The sequence below is a fragment of the Seriola dumerili genome, unplaced genomic scaffold, assembly GCF_002260705.1.
Source record: "Seriola dumerili isolate Sdu_G_001 unplaced genomic scaffold, Sdu_1.0 BDQW01000047.1, whole genome shotgun sequence".
In the NCBI taxonomy this organism is placed as follows: domain Eukaryota; kingdom Metazoa; phylum Chordata; class Actinopteri; order Carangiformes; family Carangidae; genus Seriola; species Seriola dumerili.
In genome coordinates, this window is record NW_019174302.1 from 208,975 (window position 1) to 234,821 (window position 25,847).

At 41.7% G+C, this 25,847-nt stretch overlaps 4 protein-coding genes across 5 annotated transcripts in view; 2 read left to right on the forward strand and 2 right to left on the reverse strand.

Annotated features, from left to right (window-relative positions):
- Positions 1 to 379: 379 nt before the first annotated feature.
- On the reverse strand, positions 380 to 4,714 carry LOC111217859 (mitotic-spindle organizing protein 2-like). Of its 2 annotated transcripts, XM_022739869.1 has the most exons (5): positions 4,648 to 4,714; positions 4,244 to 4,432; positions 3,979 to 4,139; positions 2,594 to 2,731; positions 380 to 1,057 (listed from the first exon to the last, which is right to left on the reverse strand). In XM_022739869.1, the coding sequence occupies exons 2-5, from the start codon at positions 4,417 to 4,419 to the stop codon at positions 912 to 914; spliced, it is 621 nt and encodes a 206-aa protein (XP_022595590.1). In that variant the 5' UTR covers positions 4,420 to 4,432; positions 4,648 to 4,714; the 3' UTR covers positions 380 to 911. The 2 variants fall into 2 exon arrangements, with proteins under 2 accessions (XP_022595590.1, XP_022595589.1); XM_022739868.1 differs by lacking the exon at positions 2,594 to 2,731.
- Positions 4,715 to 5,489: 775 nt separating this feature from the next.
- On the forward strand, positions 5,490 to 10,690 carry trim23 (tripartite motif containing 23). The gene is made up of 11 exons (XM_022739796.1): positions 5,490 to 5,607; positions 6,687 to 6,849; positions 7,624 to 7,745; positions 7,829 to 8,107; positions 8,187 to 8,369; positions 8,459 to 8,674; positions 8,830 to 8,964; positions 9,102 to 9,231; positions 9,354 to 9,464; positions 10,196 to 10,320; positions 10,458 to 10,690. Exons 1-11 carry the CDS (start codon positions 5,509 to 5,511, stop codon positions 10,635 to 10,637), a joined length of 1,743 nt encoding a protein of 580 aa, XP_022595517.1. The 5' UTR covers positions 5,490 to 5,508; the 3' UTR covers positions 10,638 to 10,690.
- A 1,533-nt stretch (positions 10,691 to 12,223) lies between these two features.
- ppwd1 (peptidylprolyl isomerase domain and WD repeat containing 1) lies at positions 12,224 to 17,402 on the reverse strand. The gene is made up of 11 exons (XM_022739797.1): positions 17,252 to 17,402; positions 17,025 to 17,127; positions 16,505 to 16,608; positions 16,265 to 16,385; positions 15,709 to 16,156; positions 15,435 to 15,625; positions 14,585 to 14,774; positions 14,310 to 14,491; positions 14,136 to 14,217; positions 13,869 to 14,051; positions 12,224 to 12,474 (listed from the first exon to the last, which is right to left on the reverse strand). Exons 1-11 carry the CDS (start codon positions 17,382 to 17,384, stop codon positions 12,331 to 12,333), a joined length of 1,881 nt encoding a protein of 626 aa, XP_022595518.1. The 5' UTR covers positions 17,385 to 17,402; the 3' UTR covers positions 12,224 to 12,330.
- Positions 17,403 to 17,848: 446 nt separating this feature from the next.
- cwc27 (CWC27 spliceosome associated protein homolog) overlaps positions 17,849 to 25,847 on the forward strand; it is a 29,986-nt gene continuing 21,987 nt past the window's right edge. The window contains exons 1-10 of the mRNA XM_022739812.1: positions 17,849 to 18,079; positions 18,418 to 18,514; positions 19,422 to 19,534; positions 19,676 to 19,819; positions 19,940 to 20,038; positions 20,148 to 20,251; positions 20,479 to 20,548; positions 20,948 to 21,027; positions 21,115 to 21,151; positions 21,241 to 21,413. Of these exons, the coding sequence (XP_022595533.1) occupies positions 18,038 to 18,079; positions 18,418 to 18,514; positions 19,422 to 19,534; positions 19,676 to 19,819; positions 19,940 to 20,038; positions 20,148 to 20,251; positions 20,479 to 20,548; positions 20,948 to 21,027; positions 21,115 to 21,151; positions 21,241 to 21,413 (959 nt within the window). The 5' untranslated portion in view covers positions 17,849 to 18,037. The remainder of the gene's footprint in view (positions 18,080 to 18,417; positions 18,515 to 19,421; positions 19,535 to 19,675; positions 19,820 to 19,939; positions 20,039 to 20,147; positions 20,252 to 20,478; positions 20,549 to 20,947; positions 21,028 to 21,114; positions 21,152 to 21,240; positions 21,414 to 25,847) is intronic.

Consider the following 25,847-nt stretch of genomic DNA (forward strand, 5'->3'; position numbering starts at 1 on the left):
TTCAGCATTAAATTTTGCTGTTTCCAATTTCCAAACGTTAGCATGCTAACCGGCTAGCTCCAGCCTGGTCAGAAAGTATCGTCACTTTCTGATACCGAGTCACTGTAGCCTCCAGTCTGCGTGAAGACGTAGATGCTCAGAGGACGTATTATAACCTCTTGTCTAGTAAACACAACGATGGCTGAAAGTCTTGGCAAGACGGGAACGTTAACAGCTGTTAATGCTAAATAGTTCTTTTAGGAGTGGACTAGTGTTGGATTGGGAATCTGAGTTGAGTTACCAGAATTTGTATCAGGAGAGAAAAAGTGGGATTGGTGGATCCGTAAAAAAAAATCTGCTAAAAAACAGACGAATTAGGAAATTACATCATTATTGGGTTTATTAAGGATTAATTGTGATATAGAAAGTTGCACATTGAAAAATCTGTCTTTTATTTCTTTTCAGTAGGACTTTTGAATTTTACATGGCACATTACTTACAGTAACCAGAACAGGAATGAGGACTTGTCTTACCTTGTGTTAGAACTTTAAAGGATGGATTTACCCAAATTCAACAAAAAAGAAAGAGAAAAAGAGAGAAAACTTTCCATATTTTCTCAATTAACATCCATGGTATCTATCCAGTGATGCGTGTAGCTTCTGTTTTATTTTCCAAGGTTTTCAGATATCTGTGGCTCATCACAGACCTCGCTGTGAACAGTTTTCTTTGCAACTATTTTGAACCAGAAAGAAATATCGAAAAACCTGTTCACACTGACATCCGTGGATTATCCGGATCAATCTGGACATTGTTCAGTAATTTAGGTGAACTAACCCTTTAAACAGGCTACACAGTAAAAAAAAAAAGAAAAAAGAAAGATAAACGCAAAGAAAAACTACATATTTACAAATGGCCTCACATTGGCCTGAGTCTTATGTGGAGTTTATCTGAGAGGAGGAACTACTGCTGCCGGAGCTCTTGGTCTTCTGCCCCCTGGTGGCGCTGGGCTGCCGCTGCACCCGCTGGCTGGACGCCTCTCTGCTCTTCTCACCGTGACTCGCTCCAGCTTTACTGCGCACTGCCGACAGAAAGCAAGAAAACAATAACGATGAAGGCGAGTGTCGAGTTATTCTCACTGCAGCTTCACACGGTCCAGGCAACATGGACACTTTCAGAAATGTAAAGGAACGATGAAATGGAAAAAATGCATTTGATGTATGACATGAGAAGAAATGGTTCCAGTTTTACTTACCTGCTTTGAACTGCAGGTGCAACAGCGTCAACGCTCGACTAGAGCAAGAACCATAAAGTGACCAGAAAGTGCTTTTAGCAACGATGAACTGTGACGGTTCAGAGACTAGAGATGGGACTATACACATCTATCTACATACAATATGTAATTATTTAACAATAACTAATACTATTAACAACTTAACTACAGCTAACATCACACTGCAACGACCAGTCTATAACGAGTAGGAGTGGGAGTCTCATCAAAGAGGCAATCAGTTTGATTAGCACCAGAGTTTTTAGTTTAGTACGATGAAATGTCATGATTCATCTCAAGTCATATGTTTACCGTCGACTCCATATCTTTTCGTTTGTCGTTTTCTACTTTTCCTGTGTGCACCTGCTTTTTTACAAAGTACTCGACTGTTGATTTTGTCGAATCAACGACCTTTGATATCTTTTTTTTATACCTCTGCTCTTCTTCCCTTCTTCCCTTCACCCCGTTACTCCTCATACTGACCGACGACAACGCCTCAATCTAAAGGAAACTCTCAGTGTGCTCGGAGCCACATGTGAGCCGCACACAGCTGCCCAACATATATTCAAGCAGCCAAGTGTTCAATGCCTTTTGAATCCTTGCAATTTGAGCGCCATGTGTGAAACGGGCTACACCTCCCACGTAGTTCCTTCTACAGTAACATAAATCTACTCCAATGAAAGATGAGATTTGGCACTTTAATGTAGTTTCCATCATATTATTTCAAACTGAATGTGCTGAAGCTCGGAGCCTGAAAAACTAAAAATATCTAACTGTCCAAATACTGTACGTCAGCCATGCCAAGACCCTTCATCCCCAGGTGATAATTAAATCTGATATCTGGTCAGAGTCCTGCTTTCATTGAAAATCAGGCAGTTTGAGTTTTATTTTCCTCCATTGTATTGAATGCTGTATTTCACTTTGTTTCGGCACAGCATCTTTTGTGAGGGGAGGGGAAACCGAAACACTGACGCAGTCGAAATTAGTTTTTGAATTTGTAAATAAATTCAGGAAATAAAAGTTAAATGAAAATTCTCCCTCTCACACCTTACCCAATCTTCTTTTCTTTTTTTTTTTTTTTTTACTTTCTAGCCACTTTAAAAACAAACAGTTCTACTATTCTAGTCCACACAATCATGCATGTACACACACACACACACACACACACATGCATACACACATAGCTTCCACTCGGCGTAGTCATGAGATGTGGGGAAAGCACAGCATGTAGTTTCCTGCCTGGTAATACAGGCAAACAAACATAACACTTATATTTATAAAGAACAAAAACAAAAAGGCAAGCAAGTGGACGGATGGAGGTGTGGGACGAAGTGCAGCAGAGGGGACCTTGAGAGTGAGGAGAGCTAGAGTCTTGGGGGCCGTAGACCACAATCTTAGTGTTGACCCTTGTGGCTCTGGGGCCAGATGCTGAGGGGGCAGCTGCAGGCGGCTTTGGGCTCTTTCCAGAGACCAAAGAGTCCTCTTCTTCAGGAAAACAAGAGGGACAGAAGAGAATAGAATTGACGGGGGGGACAGAAAGGAAATTAGAAAACGGCGTGGAGTGCACACAGTGAAGATCAGCTGAGCAGACTCTCTACTGTACACCCCTGGTCTTCAGTTCACCTCCATTTAAATGGAAAAGCTCGCTATGGATTGAACTGAAGAGGGGATTTAGTTAGTGAGAGGGATCAGGCGATGCGGAGTGCAGGACAAGAAGCTCTTCTACAGTATGTACAGTACTGAAGAGGAGGGATAACAAAGCAAGCTGAAAGGTTTCGCTTCATTCTGAAAGCTGAGGCCTTTTTCCACACTGTGTTATGAAAAGCTGGGAGCCTGTGCTTTGCAGACCTTGAACTCTTTCCCCTGTGACCGGACACGGTTTATTTACTGCTGTTAAGAAACTTTAGAGGCTCTACAGGTCAGAGAAGTTCTTCTACCAAATGAATGAAAATGTTACATGTCACAAAGTCACATTTTCAACACGTTAAGTGCAGAACTGTCAGTGTCGATAAGTCAAGATGAATGTTGTGGGGAACGTCTAAAGACATTTCCTCCAGTAGACATTTTGGCTGTGAAAGATCAAACCCTCATTCACTCATTTACTACTCCCTATAACAGTTTGCTCTGTAACCAGCAGTAAATTAAGATTTAAGACTCTTATGAATCATTTCATCTTCACTGAAATGTCATGTCTATAAAAGCAACAAATAGAAGAAACAGGAAAACTTCCCATTATTCTGACTTGGCATCGATGTTCACACATTATTCTTTGTTAGATATTTGCAGCAGTTTGTTACCAAGTGAAATCGGACATAAACAGACAGTGTATAGCTCCTATAAAATGAGATGATTTCATTGTAATAGTGTTATTATTGGATTATATATTTTGATTTAGCTCTGATTTTACTTGGATGATTTTTCTACAGGATGACATTTTGTTTTTTCACGTTTATGAGCAGCTAAGAAATGTTTCTACAATCCAGAAGACTGTGTGAGTTTGCATTATCAACATACGTCTCTTTTTATGAGCAGATCTGTGACATGTTAAATGTCCATGTCTGTGCGTATATTTATGCAGGACTGTGATATGTGACGTGGTTACACGGTCCCGGATCAGAGCTTAACTTGATCCATCTTCAATCTGCGCAGAGGTCTGATCAGCCACAAGAAGGGCAAAGACCTGTGAGAGAGTTATCTGTAATCTAGTCACGTAATTGTCTTCAGACACTGACCTCTGGGCTCTGCTGGTGCTGTGGTGATGCTCGTGGTGTGGGAGGCAGCTGAGGACTCTCCGGCGCAGCTTTCGGCCACTCTCTGACCTGCACACATCGCCTTCAGAGTCTGGAAGACTGCTTGAGGAGCCACGTTCATCTTCAGCAGGTCCACTATGATCCTAAGAGGAGAAGAGGAGGAGTAAGAGAAGCGGAAGACGAGTGTTTCCTCGTGTTCATTCAGCATATACACAAATTCAGCCTGGTTTCTAGTCGTTATGCTTACTTGAAGACCTCTTGGTCTACAGTGATGCCTGCAGCCTGGGTCAGTTCAAACAGCTCAGTTTCTTCAGCACTGAGGACTTTTTTCTTCTTAATAGCATATTTCTGCACGTTGGAGGTGACTACGAGCGCAGGGGAGTCTGGGGCGGAGGGAACGGTTTGTTGTGGTTGTTGAGCCATTGGAGATGGATACCTGAGAATAAATGAGACTTAATAAGGAACATTAAAACATACATAAATAAACACTGTAATGTGAAACCAGTGAGCTGCCGCCCGGGAATCAAAACACGGGTAAATAATTTCGACGTCCTCTGCAAATATCATCAAACATATGAGAGACAGACGAGGAACTTATTAAGCAAAAGACTGTTTAATTAAAATAAAAGTACAACACAATAAAACACCTACCGTTAAACTAACATTGATGAGCTACAATACTCCTGCTGGAGACAGGCGAGGCGCGCCAAGAATACGTCATCACCAAAAGACAAACCGTGCCGTATTATGGGAATTGTAGTCAGTAGTAATAGGGAGCTTTCACATGCATTGGGAAAAATACCGACACTCTCAGTACAATAACCCTGTACAAATTGCTGGTAAAGGTAGAGGTAGAGGTAAAGTCCGATCAGTACGTTCTTACATTGAAGAGGAACAAGCTATTTTTTTTATATATTTCTTTTTTCTTTTTTTTTTTATAAATTAAGATAAGTAAGATAAATTAATAAATTATATAAGCTAATGCGCTGCAACGCTTTTTAAAGCCACAAAATTAGTCAAAAATTTATTTGGATTTGTTGTACAGTCTTGAAGATATAGGCCATATTAGTTGTAAAATGCATTAAAACTATGTGATTCCTTAGAAAAATGTTTTAAAATAACCTTTAAACCGATGTATTTATTTATCCATTAATTTGTCTTTTTATGTTGGTAATCTATCCAAATGTGGCCCCTAAGTTAACGTTTCATTACCTGACGCTATGACAATCAGCGATGGAATGGGACGCTCACCTGACATGACTTTGCTGCGCATGCGCTGTAAAGAATAACGTCGCAGAAATAGCAGTTTTTCTCTAAATTTCTGTTACACTATCGGTATCATAGCAACATACTGACACACGTAACACTATAATGACTTTCATTGTTTTTCTACGGAGGAAAGTAGGCGAAAAAATTAGCATTGTATGCTAATAGTGCGTAATGAGCAAACCCGGAAGAACTTGTAGGATTGTCCTCTCGCACCTGCTCCGTCTTCTGCGCTGTCGACGAAGAATGGCCGCCGCTGCAGCAGGAATAAACAAGCAGGGCGCCGTAGCGACGATGGAGCCCTGCATCCGACACGGGAGGGGAGCCAGTGGAAACACGGTTAAGGTTGTAATGTTGTAATCTTGTCACCGTGATCCGCAGCTATATGATGTTCGTTGTGTTGAGTGTGTGCGTGTGTGTGTTTTTGTTTTTGTTGGCACGGAGGGTCGTCAGCAGGCTGCCTTCGTGGCTTCTGATTTTGGGTGAATGCTGCTGCGTTGGCGTTGTTAGCCGTTGATGCCAAACTGTCATCCATAATCGATCAGAGCTGTGTGGTTTTTTGGGGGGGGGGCACCATAAGAAGATTAGCCTGCTGCTGACGTATTTCATAATGAACCACATTTGTGCAGAATCGCAAGGCTGCTGTTTGAGCCTGCAACACGCTAGCAGTGCTGGAGGATTACCATCGCTAGCTGGCGTCTGCACAAGCAGTGGTTCACTGCAGCTCCTCTTAGCAACGTGATCAGTTTTAAAAGTCGTTGCTCAGTGCGTATGCAAGTTACAACCTGCATATCTTAAAATAGTGACATGCTATTTAAAAAAAAAAAAAAATGGTGCAGAAGCCAAGGAGGGTTATTCATCTGAAACAAGATGAGTCAAGGTGTTAGATCTCAGTGAATTCACTCAAAGTGGAACAGCTTAACTCTTCTAATCAGTCTGACTCTTAATTATTCTCTGGGTCCTTGTCGGATTTGTGAAATCACTGCCAGCTATTTTAATAATAATATAATGACAATAATAATAAACTATTCATATTGCACTTTTCTTAACAAGGTTACAACGTGCTTTACATAAAGAAGAAAACAAACACATCATCAAACAGAAGTAACTTACCTGAAAACATAGATTGAATAAAGAATGTTTTAAGACACTAAAGAAGTAGCCTGTCTGATCTCTGTAGGTAGAAAGGAAAGGCCCAGTCACCTTTAGTCATCAGTAAACAAATAATAAAAGATAAATTAAGTATATCTATGTATCTATGTATCTATCCATCCTTGGTATAACCAGCAGGCTCCCTCCACCGATCTAAGTAGACACTTAGGAGCGAGGCCATATAATGCAGTATTTAGTTAATATTAAATATTTCTACACACACTCACGTAGGGGTGTTCTGGAGTTTAATCAAGCTGTGTATTCACTTACAGGTGCTGGAGTGTGGCGTGTGTGAGGACGTCTTCTCTCTCCAAGGGGACAAGGTCCCTCGTCTGTTGCTCTGCGGTCACACAGTGTGCCATGATTGTCTCACCCGGTTGCCCCTCCACGGCAGAGCGGTCCGCTGCCCCTTTGACAGACAGGTCACTGAGCTGGGTGAGTTACTGTAGTAACTTATTCACTTCCTGTCTGAAATGTCTACATTTTTTTTTATGCAACTTTCATTTTGAATTGAGTCATGATCTTGACCTGTTGTTTGAATATTGTGCTGAAAAGTCGAGTCTAATTTTGACCATCAGGCCATAAGCGTTACAGTGATGCATAGGGAAAAGGATGTTAGCTGATTTCCAATGTTTGTGCACTACACAGAACTATAGTCCGACTACTTCCTGGAGAAAGTTTGGAGGATTTTTGGTGCAACTTTCCACGTCAAAAAATCCCAGAAGCGATAGAAAACTTTAGAACAACATCCAGGGATCTGCAGGTTTCTTCTCGTTTGGCTTCAGAGCAGAAACTGCAGCTACTTCTGAGAACATGAAAACCAAACCAAAGTTGATTTTATCTAGATCTAGATGATAGTGGCTTGATGAAAATAACATTTGACAGTCAAAGCCAGCGAAAGCCAACTTTTCATGCATCACTGAAGCACGAAACTCTGCATGAATTCTGCTCTGAATCAAAGAGAACTGTGCTGGAACATGCCAGGTATTCAAACAACAGTGAAGCTTATAATCAGTGGTTTGATGAGACAATATTGGAAAAAGGTATTTATTCAGTTCCTGTTCATTTGTGAGGCTGTTGCTCGTGGTGTTATTGCCTTGGATTGCATTATATTGTCTCTCTCTGGCGATCGGTCCTTTTCTCTGTATTGGAGGGTGGAAATCACGACTTTCCTATTGACAGTGTTTTTGTATTTCAACATCTGTGTAGGAGACTCTGGAGTTTGGGGTCTGAAGAAGAACTTTGCTCTGCTTGAACTCTTGGAGCGACTCCAGAATGGAGCCACTAATCAGTCGGGAATGGCGGAGGATGCTCTGAAGGGCATGGGAGAAGTAAGGGAGAAGTCTGTCATTGCATGTTGACCCTCACAAACTGCTTCACCTTCCCCTCACAACAACTCTTCTTTTTCAACTAGTGCATAATACGGTGTGACGAGGACGAGAGCCACACAGCCTCCATGTACTGCACCGTGTGCGCCACCCACCTGTGTGCCGAGTGCTCCCAGCTCACCCACTCCACCCGCACTCTGGCCAAACACCGCCGGGTGCCGCTGGCCGACAAGCCTCACGAGAAGACCCTGTGCCCGCAGCATCAGGTCCACGCCATCGAGTTTGTGTGCCTGGAGGAGGCCTGTCAGTCCGGGCCTCTCATGTGCTGCGTGTGCAAGGAGTACGGCAAGCACCAGGGACATAAGGTGGTTAGAAACATGCTATATATATCTCATCACCTCATCCAAACAGACATCCTCATGTTTTCCTCACCTTTCTTTTCAGCACGCTGTTCTCGAGACCGAAGCAAATCAGATCCGTGCGTCCATTTTGGACATGGCCCACTGCATCCGCACCTTCACAGACGAGGTGTCCGAGTACTCGAGGAAGCTGGTCGGCATCGTGCAGCAGATAGAAGGCGGGGAGCAAATAGTAGAGGATGGGGTCGGCATGGCGCACACTGAACATGTAAGATATGACGCCGGACCTCTTCTTAAAACATGAGTGATTGTGTTTTTCCTTCTGAGCATTAACCTCTCCTCCACGACCCCCGTCAGGTCCCTGGCACAGCGGAGAGCGCACGCTCCTGTGTCCGGGCTTACTTCGCGGACCTCCACGAGACTCTGTGTCGGCAGGAGGAGATGGCGCTGAGCGTGGTGGACGCTCATGTCAGGGAGAGGCTGATCTGGCTGAGGCAGCAGCAGGAGGACATGACCATCCTGCTGTCTCAGGTGTCCACCGCCTGCCTGCACTGTGAGAAAACACTGCAGCAGGTAGGAAGCATCAGAAAACACTGAGCTCAGTGAATAATCTGCTGGATTAAGCCTACACTGTCAGGCTGGTGCACACACACACACACACACACACACACACACACACACACAGTACAATGTCAGGCCTGAAGGTTGTTCTCTCCTCTCTGTCGTAGGATGACTGCAGAGTCGTGCTGGCAAAGCAGGAGATCAGCTGTTTGCTGGAGACCCTACAGAAGCAGCAGCACCAGTTCACTGAGCTGGCAGATCACATTCAGCTGGATGCTGGCATCCCCGTCACCTTCACGAAGGTACACGCTGTCCCCGCGGTCAGAATTACTCCTGGACATTTGCATTGATCCGCCAATGAAATCATGCGACGTGTAAAAGGACTTTGAGTCCCTTCCAATATCTGTAACAACCCGGTCAATATGTGTTGTGTTGGCAGGACAACCGGGTCCACATTGGTCCAAAGATGGAGATCCGTGTTGTGACCTTGGGGCTCGACGGCGCCGGGAAAACCACCATCCTTTTCAAGCTGAAACAAGACGAGTTCATGCAACCCATCCCAACTATCGGTTCGTGCATTTGCAGTATAATGACTATCATTTATCACTTGCCCATAAATGTTGTTTGGTTTTTCAGTCACAAGAATCTGATTTCTCTTCACTTTTGTCCCAATAAATCTGTGTTTTTCAAGGTTTCAATGTGGAGACAGTTGAATATAAGAACTTGAAATTCACCATCTGGGATGTGGGTGGAAAACATAAGCTCAGACCTCTCTGGAAACACTACTACCTGAACACTCAAGGTATTGACTGTACTTAAAACATAGTGTTTTATATTGTCTAAATGTGACACTGACAGATTCAACTTACTTACAGCTTGGAAGAAAGATCCCTGTTGACTCCAGACACAGTTTGGTGGAGTTTGGTTGAAGTGCAGTCCTTTTTAAATCTCCACATGCGGTTTTGAATAGAACATATTTTAAAAATCAAACATATCTTTTTGTTTCAGTGAGTATAAAATTTGCCCTTGAGACGGGAAAACACTCATCATGGAGGAGCATCTTGTTTAGTCTGAGGGCGTCTGCGCTGAAAAGGGCCGTAGACATAAATAATCGTTTCCGTTCACATAGAAACACGCTCGATTAATTATTGCAACAATATAAAAATGCAGTGAGAAGACTACTGCGCATTCTTACATCCACCAAGGCTGTACTTTCTGCCAAAGGTTTATCTACTTGTTTATCTAAATGTAAAACAAATGTTGTATTTTATATTTGTGATTATTTTAGATCACTCTTTAGAGACGTGGTTTTGTTTTGTGTTGATCCAGTGTTCAAGTTTAAATTATGGAGAGTAAATCAGGGAGATTGTTATAGATGTTTCAAAAAGATGAGTGAAAACTACGATCAACTCTGGTTCTTTTACATGTGCTTGATAAATAAACTTTGATTTTATATGGTGGTTAAAACATGAGGCAGTTAAAGATGAGCTGCTGCTCCTGTGTGTGTGTGTGTGCGTGTGCGTGCGTGCGTAGCGGTGGTGTTCGTGATCGACAGCTGCCACAGAGACAGACTGATGGAGGCTCACAGTGAGCTGGCCAAACTACTGACGGAGAAGGAGCTGAGGGACGCCCTGCTGCTCATCTTTGCAAACAAACAGGTACAACGTCCCACAACTGCGGACGGACGCACGCACGGCATCATGGGATACGCGACATACCTTCTCTTGGTGAATTTCTGTAAAGCACGTTCTTTTCTGAGCTTGGGCCGTCGGTTTGAATGTCGTTTGCGTTGCAGGACGTCCCCGGCGTCGTCTCGGTGGAGGAGATGACGGAGCTGCTGAGCCTCCACAAGCTGTGCTGCGGGAGGAGCTGGCACATTCAGGGCTGCGACGCCCGCAGCGGGATGGGCCTCCACGAGGGGTTGGATTGGCTCTCCAGACAGCTGGTGGCTGCTGGCGTCCTGGACGTGGCCTAAGTGAAACCTCCCTATCCTTACTGACTCTCCCCCTAAACAACCCCCCACCCCCCACCCCCAGCCTCTCAGCTCTCTTCACCAGTTCTCTTACAACCTCCTAGTATTAAAATTTAAGACAGCACCGCGGCTTTAAGCCCTCTCTCGTCATCTTTCCCTCTTTGTGCACCGAGAAAACACAGATGTAAATACTCTCTAGGCTCATTTAATGGGAACATGGAAAATAATAACTATCTAAGTCTGTCCTACTGCGAACAAACTCCCATCCTGCTTCATTTCTAAGGCAGCTTACACCGTCTAACTTTAGTTTCTCTTCGTTCTAACCCTTTCAGGAGACGACGCTGTTCATCCGGTATCTATAACTAGTCGACTTAGGTCCAGTCAAATGTTAGAAATGCTCCTTGTGCCCTGACAGAGTGAACTGTATCTGTATTTTCTGTCTCACATGTTATTCACCATGACCACAGCCACCACCACAGGTGACAGTAATCTCAACTAAAAATGCAGAGCAGTCCGTATCGCAACGACAGCATCGTTTTATTTGCTCAGATCATCGTGAAAATGCCCCTTTAGTTGGATCCAGTTTATCTGCAGGTGAGTGAGGGGGGACGTTCACTACAGGTAATATAATAATAAACCCAGAGGACTTCCAGTGATGGAGAAATGTTCAGATTCTTGGCCTTGTCACATCTATTGTAAGCAATAGCAGCTGATGTCTTTTAAGTTGTGTGTTCAAGTTTTTTTTTTTTTTTTAAAAAGTGTATTAACCTATTTAATGCCACAGCTGGTCTTGAAATGGCGCACCAGTAGAGTTTTTTTGGTTTGAATGTAGTGTTTACTGTTACAGAACAAAACTGTTTACTGAACTTATTTATGAGCGGGAACGAGGATGTTTCTGTGTGTGAGGGGGAAAAATACAGTTTTTATTGCACCGATTCTGCCTCCGTTTTTTTGTGGAGCGTCTTGCGCGCAGAATTTGTGAACTGCACTTGTCTGCTGCCTCACTACCGGTTTCATTTGGAAGTAAATGAACTACCTGCTGTTTCTTAGTCGACTCAGAGTTTATAAAACTCACTGCAAAAAAGTTAAAAAAACAAAAAAAAAACAAAAAAAAAACACAAAAAGTGGAAAATATTAAATATTCCTATTTAAACATCACACACACTAGTCCTGTTTATCCGTCTGGAGTTCTTTACGAGATGGTACACCTTTAAATCTACAGCCTTCAGTAACGTAATGTGAAACTTAGTGAAACATTAAGCCTAACACTGACACTTGTCTTATTCTTGAGGAACCATCGTTTTTCAGTTTCATTTAATCCTTATTCATTGCTATGTAATGTTTACGACTTGTACCTATGTATAAAAATACAAATAAAAAAAAAAAAATGCACGTGTGAAAAGCCTTTCCACTTAGTTTGTGACAACATTTTCTGCTGTTTTGGAAACGTAGAAGCACAATGCGCGTTGAAACCTTTGTTACCAGTGGACTTGATAAATGGCTTTTGTAAATTATTCATATTGTGATGCTGTAAAATAAACTAATTGACCTTATTTGTTTGTTTTATTGTTTCTTTCTTAATTATAACAAATCTTTCCGACTTCAGTCGCACTGAAAACTTTCTTTAATAACTCGATGTGGTAAAAAAAAGAAAAGAAAATAGGTGGCTGTACAGGACACGATGGATGACGTGCGATCACTTTATGGTGATGTTGATGATGCTGATGTCTTCGTACGGTTTGTCGGTCTTGGGGTTCACTTTGACATTGGAGATCCTCTGGACCGCCTCCATGCCTTTCGTACACCTTCCGAACACTGTGTGCTTGTTGTCGAGCCAAGGCTGCGGGGAAAAAAGAAAAAAAGGGCAGCACATGAAGCGAGTCCAATCACAACTGACAACAGATATGGGGAGTCTGTAACACTGAGGCTTCATACTGTAGGTGTCAGTTATAACCGTGTTCAGGCGGGGCAGGAGCTTTACAACAGAGTCACGGTGCTTGGCAGCTGGTGTGAGTGAGAGAGAGAGAGAGAGAGAGAGAGAAGCAGTGGCACAGCTGGAGAGCAGCAATGACTTGGAAAATAAATGTATGAAGGAAGCCAAGTGTTCTCTGTTCTCTTCCTGGCTGCATCACTGGTGGATTTCTTCAAACCTAGTTTTATAATTAATGACCGCTGCTCACCCAACTTCTCACAAACAGCACCCTGAATAAATGTACTCCCTGAATCAAAGACAACATCGCCAGAATACAATCTTCTGTTGCCCGTTTATAAAGTCCAACAACACCCAAGAAAAGGAAGAAAGAACTGACAATATGTCAGTTTAGGACTCACACACTGGAGCGCACCTAGTCAAAGCCTCCCTCTTAAATTTAAGGGGTGTAAGATACATTTCTGTTATAAAAACAGCTCAATTTAAGAGCTATTTTTAATGTATGTGAAGTGTTTTGCTGGATATTAATACTGCCAGTAGCTGGAATGAAAGAAAGGTGGAAATTTGGGGAGATTGATGGTTTTTCCCTCTTTTGCCTGTTTTTTTCTCCTCAATCACTTAAAATTGGTTCATTCAGTGTTTCACAGTTTATTACACTGGTTTTATTTTCTTTTGGCAAACACAACGATAATTACAGGAATGGTTTGACATTTTGGGAAACGGATTAATCTGCTATCTTGTCAAGAGTTAGATGGGAAAATTCATTCCACTCTGTTAAACATGAGGCTGTTGCTAGGAGACGGTTAGCTTAGCACAAAGACTGGAAGCAGAGAAACAATAAAAACTACCAGTACCTCTAAAGCTCACTTACTATTATACCTTGTTTGTTTAATTCATCCAACCACAGACTGTTGTTTGTACACTGAGAAACAGGCTAGCAGTTTACCTCTGTTTCCAGTCTTTATGCTAAGCTAAGCTAAGCTAAGCTAACTGTCTCCAGGATGTAGCTTCATATTCAACAGACAAACATGAGAGTGGTTTTGATCCTCTCATCAACTTTAAGTGACAAACGTATTGATTATGCAGACATGCTGTCAACCTCTCTGTGGGTAAAAAGCTTTAGGCTGCTGAGTATTTTGTGACAGCGCTCAGTTCAGTTACTGTTACCAAGTCTGACGTGGTCAGATCATCTCAGCAACTTTTAAAATACCGTCTCAAGGACTTGCAGCATATTATTGAAGTGTTTGTCTGGCAGAGGCCGTAGTCAGGTTTGTTGTGGTGAGTTACTAACGGAGGCGACTTACAGTGGGAACGACGGTGACGAAAAACTGTGAGCCGTTGGTTCCGGCGCCTGCGTTCGCCATACTGAGCGTGTACGGGCGGTCGTGTCTCAGCGTGGCGTGGAATTCGTCCTCAAACTCTCCTCCCCAGATGCTCTCTCCCCCCATGCCTGTTCCTGTGGGGTCTCCTGTCTGAATCATGAAGCCCTGCACACAAGAGACGCAAAGACTTAGACCCAGCAGGACAGAGCTGCGGGGTCAGATGTCTGATCGACAGGTTAGAAATCGTACCTTGATTACTCTGTGGAATATGTGGCCGTTGTAGTAGCCGTTCCTGCTGTGAACGCAGAAGTTCTCCACAGTTTTGGGGCATCTGAACATAAAAGAGCAAAGTTCTGTTTATATCTTGTAAAGAATTAAAGAGGACTTCTGAACAAAGCCAACGTGTCCATGCTGGAAACCTACTCCACAGGGAAGAGCTTGATGTGGATGTCGCCCATGGTGGTGTGGATGATGGCGCTGTCAGACACCCTCTTGGGGCCCTCGGCCTGCGTCGCAGCCATCACCTCCTCCTTCGAAGGCTTCTCGTTAAAGATGTCTCTGTCCGAGTCGGCGCTCTTTGTGTCCTCCGGTTCCCTTTTTGAGAACTTCAGTGAGGAGAACAGATGCATTAACAGAGACGCTAACAGGAAAAAAACTGAAGCTTTATCGTTTTGATGCTGAATGTCATGTGATCTCACCATGTAAAAGCGGTTCTTCTTGAACGCAGTGCAGAATATGGTGGGGTCGGGCTCTACGTTCTCTAAGGCAGGGTTGTCAGACGCCTTCATCTCCACAGTGGGGGCCACCTGCATGGCCTTCGCAACCCCCTGGAACAAACTCAGCTGCACCACTCGGATGTTCTCCAGCTTCCCGAGGATCCGCACACATCTGAGGAACAAGATCCAGAGGAATTTATTTTATATTTGACCGATAATGAGCAAGATGCAGTTCTGACACAAGTGGTCAAATATTACTGTAATTGTCATTACAGCGAGGTTCTTTCGTTGATTTTACTTGACTTGTCTTTTATTTTTTTTTTTTTAACTTTACTTGAATTTGTTGTTGTTTTTTTTGTCTAAATGTTTTTCCATTTGCTTTTATCATTTGTGGTTTTAAATTTGTTGCCTTCGTAACTCGGCTTGACAGATACTAAATATTATTACTATCATCATCATCATTTGTATTTTTATTATTAACTCCAAGATTAGTCTTTTTTTGTTGTTGTTTTTTTTGCCTAAATGTTTTTCCATTTGCTTTTATCATTTGCGGTTTTAAATTTGTTGCCTTCGTAACTCGGCTTGACAGATACTGAATATTATTACTATCATCATCATCATTTGTATTTTTATTATTAACTCCAAGATTAGTCTTTTTTTGTTGTTGTTTTTTTTTTTTAATTTAAATTGTATTTTATCTATAATAATATAAAAACAACAGTGGTGCTACTTAACAAAGTAAATGCCACATATTAATGACAGTGGCCAGACCATGAGGCGAGATATGTGAAACCCTGAAGCTCTTACTTTCTCCACCTTCATATGAACGTACCTGTTGGTTTCCACATTGATGACCTTGATGCCCAGCATGGTCCCGTAGAGCACAAAGTGTCCGGTCTCGTCAAAGATGATATTTGTGAGCCGGATACCATCCACCTTCTCCAGCTCTCTCTCCACGGCCATTCGCCTCCCAAACTCCATGTCAGGCAGCTGCTGCCTCATCTGCTGCAGCTCTGTGAACATCTTAACACACAAAGCATGTGTGATGAGCATGTGGATTCATCACATCAGTAAAGATTCAGGATGAGACACGTGTGAGAACTTACCGTTAACGATTCATCGAACACTCTCATCAGTTTTCCAGTTAGAAAACGGAAGATCCTGACTTTCCTGTCGGAGGCAATGGTGGCCATTTTCTTCCCATCATAAGAAAACGCGAGGCTGGTGGGATATGTTTTGTGTTTTGCAAATTCATACAAGTCTGTGTCTGTTTTGTATTCCCAATCCACATGTTTGGGGAACCTGAATTCACTCGGGAGGCCGGTCCAGTATTCAAGCATTCCCGCTTTGTCAGCTGAAACGATGACTCTATATTTGGGATTCAGGCGGATTTGGGACAGCGGCGAGGAGTGCATTTTGTCGAAGACGTGGAGGGGCTCGTTGTCCCCTCGTCCGTCATAGACAAAGATCTTCCCTGTGGATTTTTCCGAGCAGGCCACTGTGGAAATGGCATCCCCGGGATTATAGATCCACTCACACTGGCCTGGTTGAAAGCTACGTAGAGAAGAGGAAAAAAAATCTTTGTCACTACATCCTTGTCCTGTTCTTCATGTTTACAAATTATACCTGAAGTATACTTTATACTTTGTAATTTAGGCTCACCCCAACTTCAGCATATTGATCATGTCAAAGTTGACAACATCAAATACTTTCATGGCCTGATCATCACCAACAGAACATAAGAGAGCCCCTTCAGCACTGGCTGCAATGCTTTCTATCACACCTGCAGAAAATGCAAAAACAATGTCAGTATTCATCATACTATATAAAACAGAGGGTAACCAGCATAACACTTTGCCATGTAGATGCCTGAAAAGAGATTGTGATCGACTCAATTCATACCGAGATGACTTCGAAAGTGTTTGACAAACTCTATTCCCTCATCCTCTTTCTTCTTCCAGAACTTGACATGGCCGTCCTGGCTGGCTGTGATGATAAAGTCTGTCCTGAAAAGGAGGGAAATTTACTTTGATTAGTCAAAAAACTTGAGGCAAGTGTGCGATTTTCATAATAGTATGATCATTTTATTTTCATTTCCTTGTATATGTGTTAGTTTGAGGATATTTTGACTGTTAAGCTATGCTTTGAGTTTCTCCTTTCAAGATGTGAAGAAGAAGAAGAAGTTTGTGGGCAGGGTCTCTACATAAAAATATTTATAGTAATAACAATATATAACTATTCTTATGAAAGTTGCAAATCAATGCCCATTATTACAGGTACACTGTAATAAGGCCCCATCACACAAAACATTGGACATTTAACACAAATAAATGGCATTTTATTCAGACAGGAAATCAGATTACCTGTATGCAACTTCTTCCACCACCAAGCTAATGATCAACTTTAGTGAAAAATCACTTACTTGGAGCAAACTAAGTGTGTGATAACGTCTCTGTGCATGTAGCTCCTTTCATACATTGCAGCTGAAGGCAGGTTGTCCAAGTAGACACGCTCATATTCCAAAACTGAGAAAAACAAAACAAAAACATCCAAAAGTTAGCGGGACTCTGGTTAGCATTAATTAGCCTCGTTTAGCGGGAGTCGCACATGAATGAGATGTAGCGAGGTAATGAACTACCAGAAACCGACCTTTCCTTTTCTTGGCTTTTGTGGCTTCGCTTGGCATGGGTCCGACCCATCCATCGTCTTCTTCATTTCCATCTCCACCCTGGTTTTCATCTGCTTTTCGTTTTAATTCCACATTGTTTTCAGACTCCGCCATTGCTGCCGATTTTCAGCACTGTCCTTTCCCAGTTACGGTACTTCCGGCCGGGGCCTCAACTTCTGAATTCTCTCTTACTGGTTTGCAGTTTCGGCCTTAAGATCCTGCCATAATTTGTTACAACCAATAAATTATTTTTCTCGTTATTTTATTTTCATTATTTAAGGTTTTAAACGAATGTCTATATCAGAGTGTAACTAACTGGCTGTAGTGGAACAAAGTACTTCGCTGTTTCTGACGGTTGGCTATCATGGAACACTTGGGTCAAACCAAAAGTCAACTTTAGGGGGGTTTGCGATTATTGCTTGAATTTTTCTGTGAGTAACACAGTTTCAAATTGATACTCATGTAAAGAAATTATTTAGACAGGTTATAACAAAAACAAAATGACTGATTCAAATGTTAATTGTTGCGAAGAATCAAATAAATAAATTTTGTTTTTATTGAGAATCCCCCATGTTCTCGGAAATAAACAATAAGCTCACATGTATAGTCAACATGGCTGTAGACAGAGAAGTATAAAAATTTGTTCGTTGTAAACCAAGCTAATTTAACAAAAAATATCTTCCACTTTATATTTTTATCGTCTGTAAGTGTCAGTGTAAAAAACACCATTTTCTTGCTCTGACGAAAAACACAGCTGTGGTGTCAAAATGAGCAATATTTACATTCAAGAGCCTCCAACAAATGGAAAGGTGAGCGCGACTTTTTGCAATTTTAACTTTCACATTTTTCTTTTATACTCATTTTCAACAAATTCCTTGAATACATACTTCCGTTTTAGAGTTCTTAACGTCGAGTACGTTTGGCTTCGTTGCTATGAACGATTAAAATGCACGACTACAGTTCTGAAAGATGCAGTTATAATAAAGACACTTTTAACAGTCATTGTATCAGCTATAGCTAACATTATTTATGTCAGATTTAGTGTTAGAGTTGTAGAGCAGTTATTTTGCTTTACAGGCCATAGGTGAATTGGAAGACGTGGTTATAATAACCTATTTAAATGTCCCACTTTTTGATCGTCTCTCAGGTCCTGTTGAAGACCTCAGCAGGTGATATTGACATTGAGTTGTGGTCCAAGGAAGCTCCTAAAGCATGCAGGAACTTTGTGCAACTGAGCATGGAAGGTAAAAAAAAATCACTGCCAATCAAATGACTCACTGTATCTTCGAACACGCTGCAAAGCTACACCAAAATCAGTCAGCAATCAGCTTTTATACTTCAAAAATACATAAACAAACATGTCTGGAAAGTCTTTTAAAAAACTTCTGCGTCCACTCTGAAGTGTGTTTAAAGCAAGTTATGTTAAGTATGGAGTAGTGTCATTTAGAATTAGAGTTGTTTAGTGTATTGTTTAGTTGTCTGTAGGATTTCCTGATTTGATGCTGCTACCAATTTGAAATAAATATATTACCAACGTATCTTCTATCTTGAAATCTGAAATAACATCACAACACGCGCTTAACACCCTGGTGTCACGGTGCAACAGTCTGACCATAACTGATCTCTTAAAGTGGTAAAATATCGATTCATATTTATATTTAAGAATGTTATATTTCAGTACATTGTGGTTTACGTTGCAGTCTAAGCAACTCGTATGTATTTCACAATAGCTTCACAATCATGAATACACTTTTCATGAGTTTTCATATACATTAAGTTTTTTTTTTTTTTTTTTTTTGTTGGTCATGCTTCATTTTATGAGACCATAAGTTTCCTGGAAAGAATTGTGCAATTTGGTATTAATTATAGGAGAGAAAAAAAGTTATTTTTTTGAAAGAACTCAGTTTAAATCCAATTAAATAGTAATTTATTTATGTTTGCCTGCTGACTAAAAGACTCCCTACTTTACGCCAAGAATTATTTGCAGTTAATTAATTGGAAGTGTACCAATTGAATACTGTCTTAATTTTCCTTTTGCCTATTTCCAAATTACACAACTCTTTTCAGAAAATTGGTGGAAATTATTATGAGAATTGTTTTTACAGATTACAGACCTGGAAAATGAAAATGTTATATGTCTCTGTCGTCTAGGTTACTATGATGGCACAATATTCCACAGAGTGGTGCATGACTTCATTATTCAAGGTGGAGATCCCACTGGAACAGGGACGGGTGGAGAGTCCATCTATGGCCGGACATTCAAGGTTGGATATATATATATATATATATATATACATATATATTAACATATGAATCCTGATGACCAATCAAATACCAGGAGAATCTAGCTGACACTGAAAGCAGCTCTCTTACACTGGAATGAATACCCGTACGTTTTCTTACAGGATGAATTTCACTCCAGATTGCGCTTCAATCGAAGAGGTTTGGTTGCCATGGCGAATGCTGGGCCACACGACAATGGCAGTCAGTTTTTCTTCACCTTGGCACGTGCAGATGAGCTAAACAATAAACACACCATATTCGGCAAGGTAAATCTGAAGAACGGGAGCGATGAATACATAAATAAGTCTGTCCCCAGCTAAGTGTTTGCATCTTTCAAAGGCTCTGCAAGGTTTTTGAACTGACCATCAGTTTTATTCCCAATGCAGGTCACAGGAGACACAGTTTATAACATGCTCAGATTAGCAGAAGTTGAATGTGACAATGATGAAAGACCTCTGAATCCCCACAAAATAAAAACAGCTGAGGTATTTTCCTGTTCCTCTTCTTTCTTCTTTTTTCACTTTACAACTTCTTCCTTTTTAGTACCTGTGTTTTAAACACTGACACAAGAAACCTTTTTTTTGCCTTTTCCAGGTGCTTCATTCTCCTTTTGATGACATAATACCTCGTGAAACAAAGAGAGCCAAAAAGGAAAAAGACAAAGAGGAGGGAAAGAAATCACAGTCAAAAGCTACAAAGTGAGAGCTCAGTTTTCATTTCTCTTTTCATCATCTTTCCCTGTTTCATCTGCGTCATAAATATGTGGATGTCAGAAACATTATAATGATCAACAACCACCCGAAGCAGCCACGTACGCTCCGACAGCGAGACCACATTCCACTTGCTGCACGGCTAAATTTAGTTTTTGTCTGACCCGTGTTGTCACTGATGCTTCAGCGCTGAAACTGTGTTTTGGTTTTTGTAGGAACTTCAGTCTGTTGTCGTTTGGAGAGGAAGCTGAGGAGGAAGAGGAGATGGTGAATCAAGTCAGCCAGGTACTGGATTACAAAATATGTCCGTGTCTTTACAGACCATTAGAACATGGCCACATCTGCTATCGAACCTCATGCCAGACAGTCACACATCACAACTAAAGGGAGGGAGTCTGAGTTACATCTTTACTGAGCGAGTCTAAACAAAGTGATTGATTTGGAAATACCAGTGTTTCCTTTTTTCAGATGTTCTAGATAATAAAAATTACTCGGTCACCTGAGAGTAGCTGCATGTTTCATATCATTTTTACATGAAACATTCAAAATGTTTTTCACTTGTTTTTTCTTTATTGAACTTATAAAAAAAGTTAAGTGAAATTGATTTTTCAGAAAGTCGAGTTTGCTTTGGAATTAAAAAAAAATGTTGCATCATGTGTAAAAACATTGTTTGTGTTTCCTCAGACTTTCAAGGGAAAAAGCAAAAGCAGCCACGACCTTCTGAAAGATGATCCGAGGCTGAGCTCTGTCCCAGCAGTTAATAAGTATGTACAATAACTAATTAATTAATAATGATTGAATCCTCGATTTATCCTTTTAAACATGAGCCCATGTCCGTTCTACTTTAAAAGGAAGAAAAAGAAAGGGACACCTGGAGATGCAGCCGAGGTGAGTCAGACAACAATAATGAAAAATTCAATCTGTGTCACTCCCAGAGTCTCTTTTATCTGACCGTCAGTTTCACTGCGTTCTTCCAGGCGGACGATGATGAGGCCGATGATGATGTTGAAGATGATGCGGATGAAGAATACGACTCGGATGAGAGAGAGCGGATGAGGGAGCTCGTCAGTCAAAAGCTGAAGAAAGAAAAGGGCGCAGAGAAAGCGACGGAGCCCAGTGAGGAAGAGCGAGGGAAGAAGAGCAGCCGCAGGTATGACTCCGCTCTAACTCTCAGTCTGAGTCTCTCCGAGGCTTCAGGTAGAAATATTAACTATGTCCAACACACTGGGATGTTTGACAAATAACAGCTTGTTGTTGTTGTTGTACTTGTAATGTGGTGTAACAACCAGGTGGGGGAGCTGTTGAACTGTGTGATACAGAGGAGGCGAGATGGAGAATTCCTCTCCTGGTGAATTACAACAATAAGACGAGAAAAGGCCACGCAAACTTTGTTTTTAATGACAAACAGAGCCTCAGGTAAATCTAGTTAATAACCAACAGTCCGGTTTAATATCACATAAAGGGAAAACAGCAAATCGTCACATTTGAGAAGCTGGAACCAGAAAATATTTGGTGTTTCCTGCTTTATTGATTTTCTTTAAAAGGTTAATTCTCTCAACCAATTGTTTCAGCTTCTCACTGAGTTGATGTTGAAATTTTAAAGCAACTAGAACAAGCTTCAGAGATGAGAATGATTCATATAATGTTCAGACACCCCCGAGGCCCAGACTCACCAAAAACAATCATTAACATGTATTAATTACTGCCTCTCTGCAGCAGCAAATCCCCCCCACAACAGCCATGGTTTGTCTGCGGGTTTCTTTGATGAGGTCGTGGCTGGACTGTCGTAGCAGTCTGACGAACAAATTGATCTCCATTTAAAATAGTTCTTATTTAAAACACGTTCTTCAGCCTCTCTAATCGAGCACATTTTGCTGTTTACAAACAGTCAAACTAAAATTTTCAGTCAAATTCAAAAACTTTAAAAGAAATTTGTTGACATGAGTTTGGTTGTGGAGGAACACATTAAAACTTTTTCTCTTGTTAAGATGCAGATATTTAAGTCCCCATAGCTAGATTGTTTTCATTATCATTGAATCTACTGATTATTTTCTCGATTAATCAATTACTCTTTGGTCTTTAAAGTATCAACAACAGTGAACAGTGTCCCAATGATAAAGACTTTACAAAATATTAAAGAAAAGCAGCATGTCCTCACATTTCAGAAGCGGGAACAAGAAAATTATCAACAAATTGTCCCCAAAAATGATCAACGGCACTTTGATCCTGAACAGCATTTAATAACAGACACATCGACGCTGTGAGAGCGTGATGCTCTTGAATGTCATTTCAGTCTTTCCCCTATTGAAATGTAGTGTCAGTATGTGGGTGTCCATCCAGTTGTGGCGCGAAGTGTAACAGAGTTTTGAGAAAACTGGCAGCAGAAAATGCCAATCAATGCGCGTTTTCCATCTTCTACCGCTGTCATGTGAACATCCGGTGGCTCTAAAAAGCCTTTGTCATTGCATTTTTAAAAAACAAAACAACGTGCAAGTTCAAATAGGCAACAAGTAAAACTTCAAACTGTGAAAAACACTGTCTGTGATGGAGCAGAAGTGTCAGTGGACGTTTAGGTCACAGACTTCACATACATCATGATTTGCTAAATTTATTTTTATTGCACTTTGTCACATTTTGCCTTTATCAATACATCTGTTTTTTACACCTTTTTACACCAAGCTTAGTTCCTCATTTTATTTCCTGCCTTTGCGCAACGTTTTAAATGTGCAATTTGAAATATGTGCATAAAAACGGGTGGTTTGTCACCGCACCTAATGCTACACACATATACCAAACACACACACACACACACACACACACACACACACACACACACACACACACACGCACACACATATCTCAGTTGTAGCTCACTGGACCAACATCAGTGGACCTGCTATTTGAAACAGGAATGTTGGCACTCAACGCAAATTACTTACTGTGCTGAAGTAGAAGCAAACAGTGCCTCTGTCTGAGCCAGCAGTGTGAGTGAAATGAAGGTGAGAGTGGAAGGTGATGGTGTGTGTGATACAACGCTCGTATGAAAATGACCTGAGGAGAACGAGGAGCGAGCGATTTATCTTTCATCTCTCTTTGATGCCGAGGGGTTCGGGCCAGTTATCTCTCCTCCATATCCTCTTAACAGGTAGCCCTCAACACACATAATCAACATACCCTTCTCTCATTAGTGCTAATGGGATAAGGAGCCGGCCCCAAGTCAGTTGTGTGTATGTGTGTGTGTGTATGCGTGTGTGTATGCGTGTGTGTGTGTGTGTGTGTGTGTGTGTGTGTGTGTGTGCGTGCGTGCCCTGACTGACAGCCAGCCCAATGCAGGCAGACTGTAGTATATTAAACACAAGCGCAGATTGTTTTGCTACAAGAACTGTAACCCAACACAGTGGTTTGTCTTGGCAGCGAATCAAAGAGCAGGCTGGTAGGTACAGTGTTAGTCCGGGACAAAGGGGGCATTGTTGCAGAGGGAGCTCTGCTCTCCCACCGTTGCTTTGCTTTGGGCTTTCAGCTGCTCTGTGCACAAGGAGGAACACCAACTGCTATCTAGTCACCTGGGAAAAAAAAAAAAGAAAAAAAAAAAAAAAGCAGAGAGGCTGTTAAAAGCAGCCACTTTTCTCAGCTCTGTCTGATTAACTTTACTAATGCAGGGCTTTTGTTGTTTGTTCTTTCATTTGATTCCTCCCACACTCAGACGTACAGTATGTAATGTGTGTGAAGGACAGTGCTTCAGTGTCTGCAGTGTACTCAGGCCTCAGTCAGGGGAAAAGTAAGTTACAGTGCTGACTGTATCTTTCTTCTCAAAGTCAAGGCTGCTTGAGACAACCTTGAAATTAGGAGTCTCCTTGAAACCAAAATAGTTTTTACATCAGGTCAAAACTATCTTATGTTGCTATCCAGCAGCCAGATGATATTCCACTGCAATATTCCATGATTGCAAAATGCTTGGACTTGTTCACATTCACGAGCAAGTTGCCAAATAATGGACCGAGAAAATTTTCAGACTTTAAAGATCAGTCGCAACTGGATCGGAACAGATCCTCTTTACACTGAGCCGGTCTCGGCTTACTGTGATGTCTGGTGTTGTTTGGTAATTCTGGTTAAGCTTTTATGCTCACAGTTTGACACTTCTTTTATGTTGCTATTGATCAAATCTGCTTTTGCTGTGTTTGAAGTAGGCCCCTTTTAGAGGGGGGTTGCTTTCTAAGAGACAGTACTGAATGAAGTCCCAAAAGCAGTGTATGTGGTAGTCGCCACTTTTGTTAAACCCGACGGGGCATGACTGGGGAAGCAAAACGCTTCCATATGGCTGTGGGACACAGTGTGAGCTGCCTCTGCCAGCAGGGCCTGGCTCCCTCTGCTGTCTCCGGTAATCGCTTTTCAGTTACTGCAGGCTGAAGACAATGACAGAGCTGCTCTTCCTGTTATTTAGATCACTTGTTATCACATACTTATAAAATGGTGTATACAGTTTATGGCAGCAGACTTTAATAATACAGGTGGAAGGATTTTAATAGAGCTGTTAAAAAAAATCAAGTTGCTGTCACGGTTATCACGTCATCCACATGAAGTCCCCAACGATGAATCAGAAAGTAAATGTGCCTAAAGGTGTGTGTGTGTGTGTGTGTGTGTGAGTGTGTGTCCATTAGGTACACCTGTACAACTCCATGTAATCCACTACAACAGATCTACCTCAAATAATTAACTGACAGTTCATGGGAAGTTGTGATAATTCGTCCACACGTTTATCGCTGAGGTTGTAGTAAGTGCTGTTGTTGGTTGTTGCTGGTCTGTATTATATTGAAATGTGTTTCTAATGTTCTTCCCCCCCTCATGTTTGTGAATGGGTTTGGCAAAAAGAAACTCAGTGTAATCCAGTTCAACACCACTGCGAATACCTCTCTGACAGTATCAATCAAAACTGAACAGTGTTTGTAAAGGTAGAAATTACAGCTTTTGTATTGTGTTACATTGGTTTAGATTTTGCGGGCGTCCCCAGTAAAGTGGCCACTAAAGCAATGGACTGTGTATAATAACTTATTTTGAAGGGCAGTGTCTGATGATTGTTTTCATTGTGGATTGAGCTGCCAGTTATTTTTCTCCAAAAACTCCCATCACAGCGTCCCACAGCGCGTGTTGACGTATTCAAATAGATCGTCTGTCTTGTCTGTCACAGTTTCCCAAAGCCTGAGAAGACGTCTTCAGATTTCTTCTTGTGTCTGACGAACAGTTTACAGTGAAACCGCCACACGGGAGAAGCTGCAAGCAGATAACGATCGGAGACTGATTGATTATTACAGTAATTGCTGCTTAATTTTCCATCACTCCACTCAATCAATTGACTTACAGTTGCAGTTGTAGTTTTCATCTCCTAGTTTTTGGATTTGAAAGTATTCCTTCAGCCTCGTGGACAGTGGAACTTAAATGGGACATCAGACACTAATTATCCTGACCAAGTGGCCGTTTCCCCGGTGCCGTTTCACCGTGTATTAATTGGCTGCACCTGTCTCTCGTCATCGGTCACAACCCAACGCGTTCTCAGGCAAAGGTTGCGAAGATCAAGAAAGCATTCGGC

Excerpts from the sequence above, each read along its gene's own strand:
- LOC111217859 (XM_022739869.1), bottom strand. The coding sequence starts at position 4,419 with ATGGCTCAACAACCACAACAAACCGTTCCCTCCGCCCCAGACTCCCCT. Across the intron at positions 4,140-4,243 it reads GTAGACCAAGAGGTCTTCAA|GATCATAGTGGACCTGCTGA; the intron begins GTAAGCATAACG and ends TTCTCCTCTTAG. Across the intron at positions 1,058-2,593 it reads TAGCTCTCCTCACTCTCAAG|TGCGCAGTAAAGCTGGAGCG; the intron begins GTCCCCTCTGCT and ends TTCTGTCGGCAG.
- trim23 (XM_022739796.1), top strand. The coding sequence starts at position 5,509 with ATGGCCGCCGCTGCAGCAGGAATAAACAAGCAGGGCGCCGTAGCGACG. Across the intron at positions 9,465-10,195 it reads CTACTACCTGAACACTCAAG|CGGTGGTGTTCGTGATCGAC; the intron begins GTATTGACTGTA and ends GTGCGTGCGTAG. Across the intron at positions 10,321-10,457 it reads TCATCTTTGCAAACAAACAG|GACGTCCCCGGCGTCGTCTC; the intron begins GTACAACGTCCC and ends TTTGCGTTGCAG.
- ppwd1 (XM_022739797.1), bottom strand. The coding sequence starts at position 17,384 with ATGGCGGAGTCTGAAAACAATGTGGAATTAAAACGAAAAGCAGATGAA. Across the intron at positions 16,386-16,504 it reads ACACTTTCGAAGTCATCTCG|GTGTGATAGAAAGCATTGCA; the intron begins GTATGAATTGAG and ends CATTTTCTGCAG. Across the intron at positions 14,218-14,309 it reads ATCAAGCTCTTCCCTGTGGA|ATGCCCCAAAACTGTGGAGA; the intron begins GTAGGTTTCCAG and ends TTTTATGTTCAG.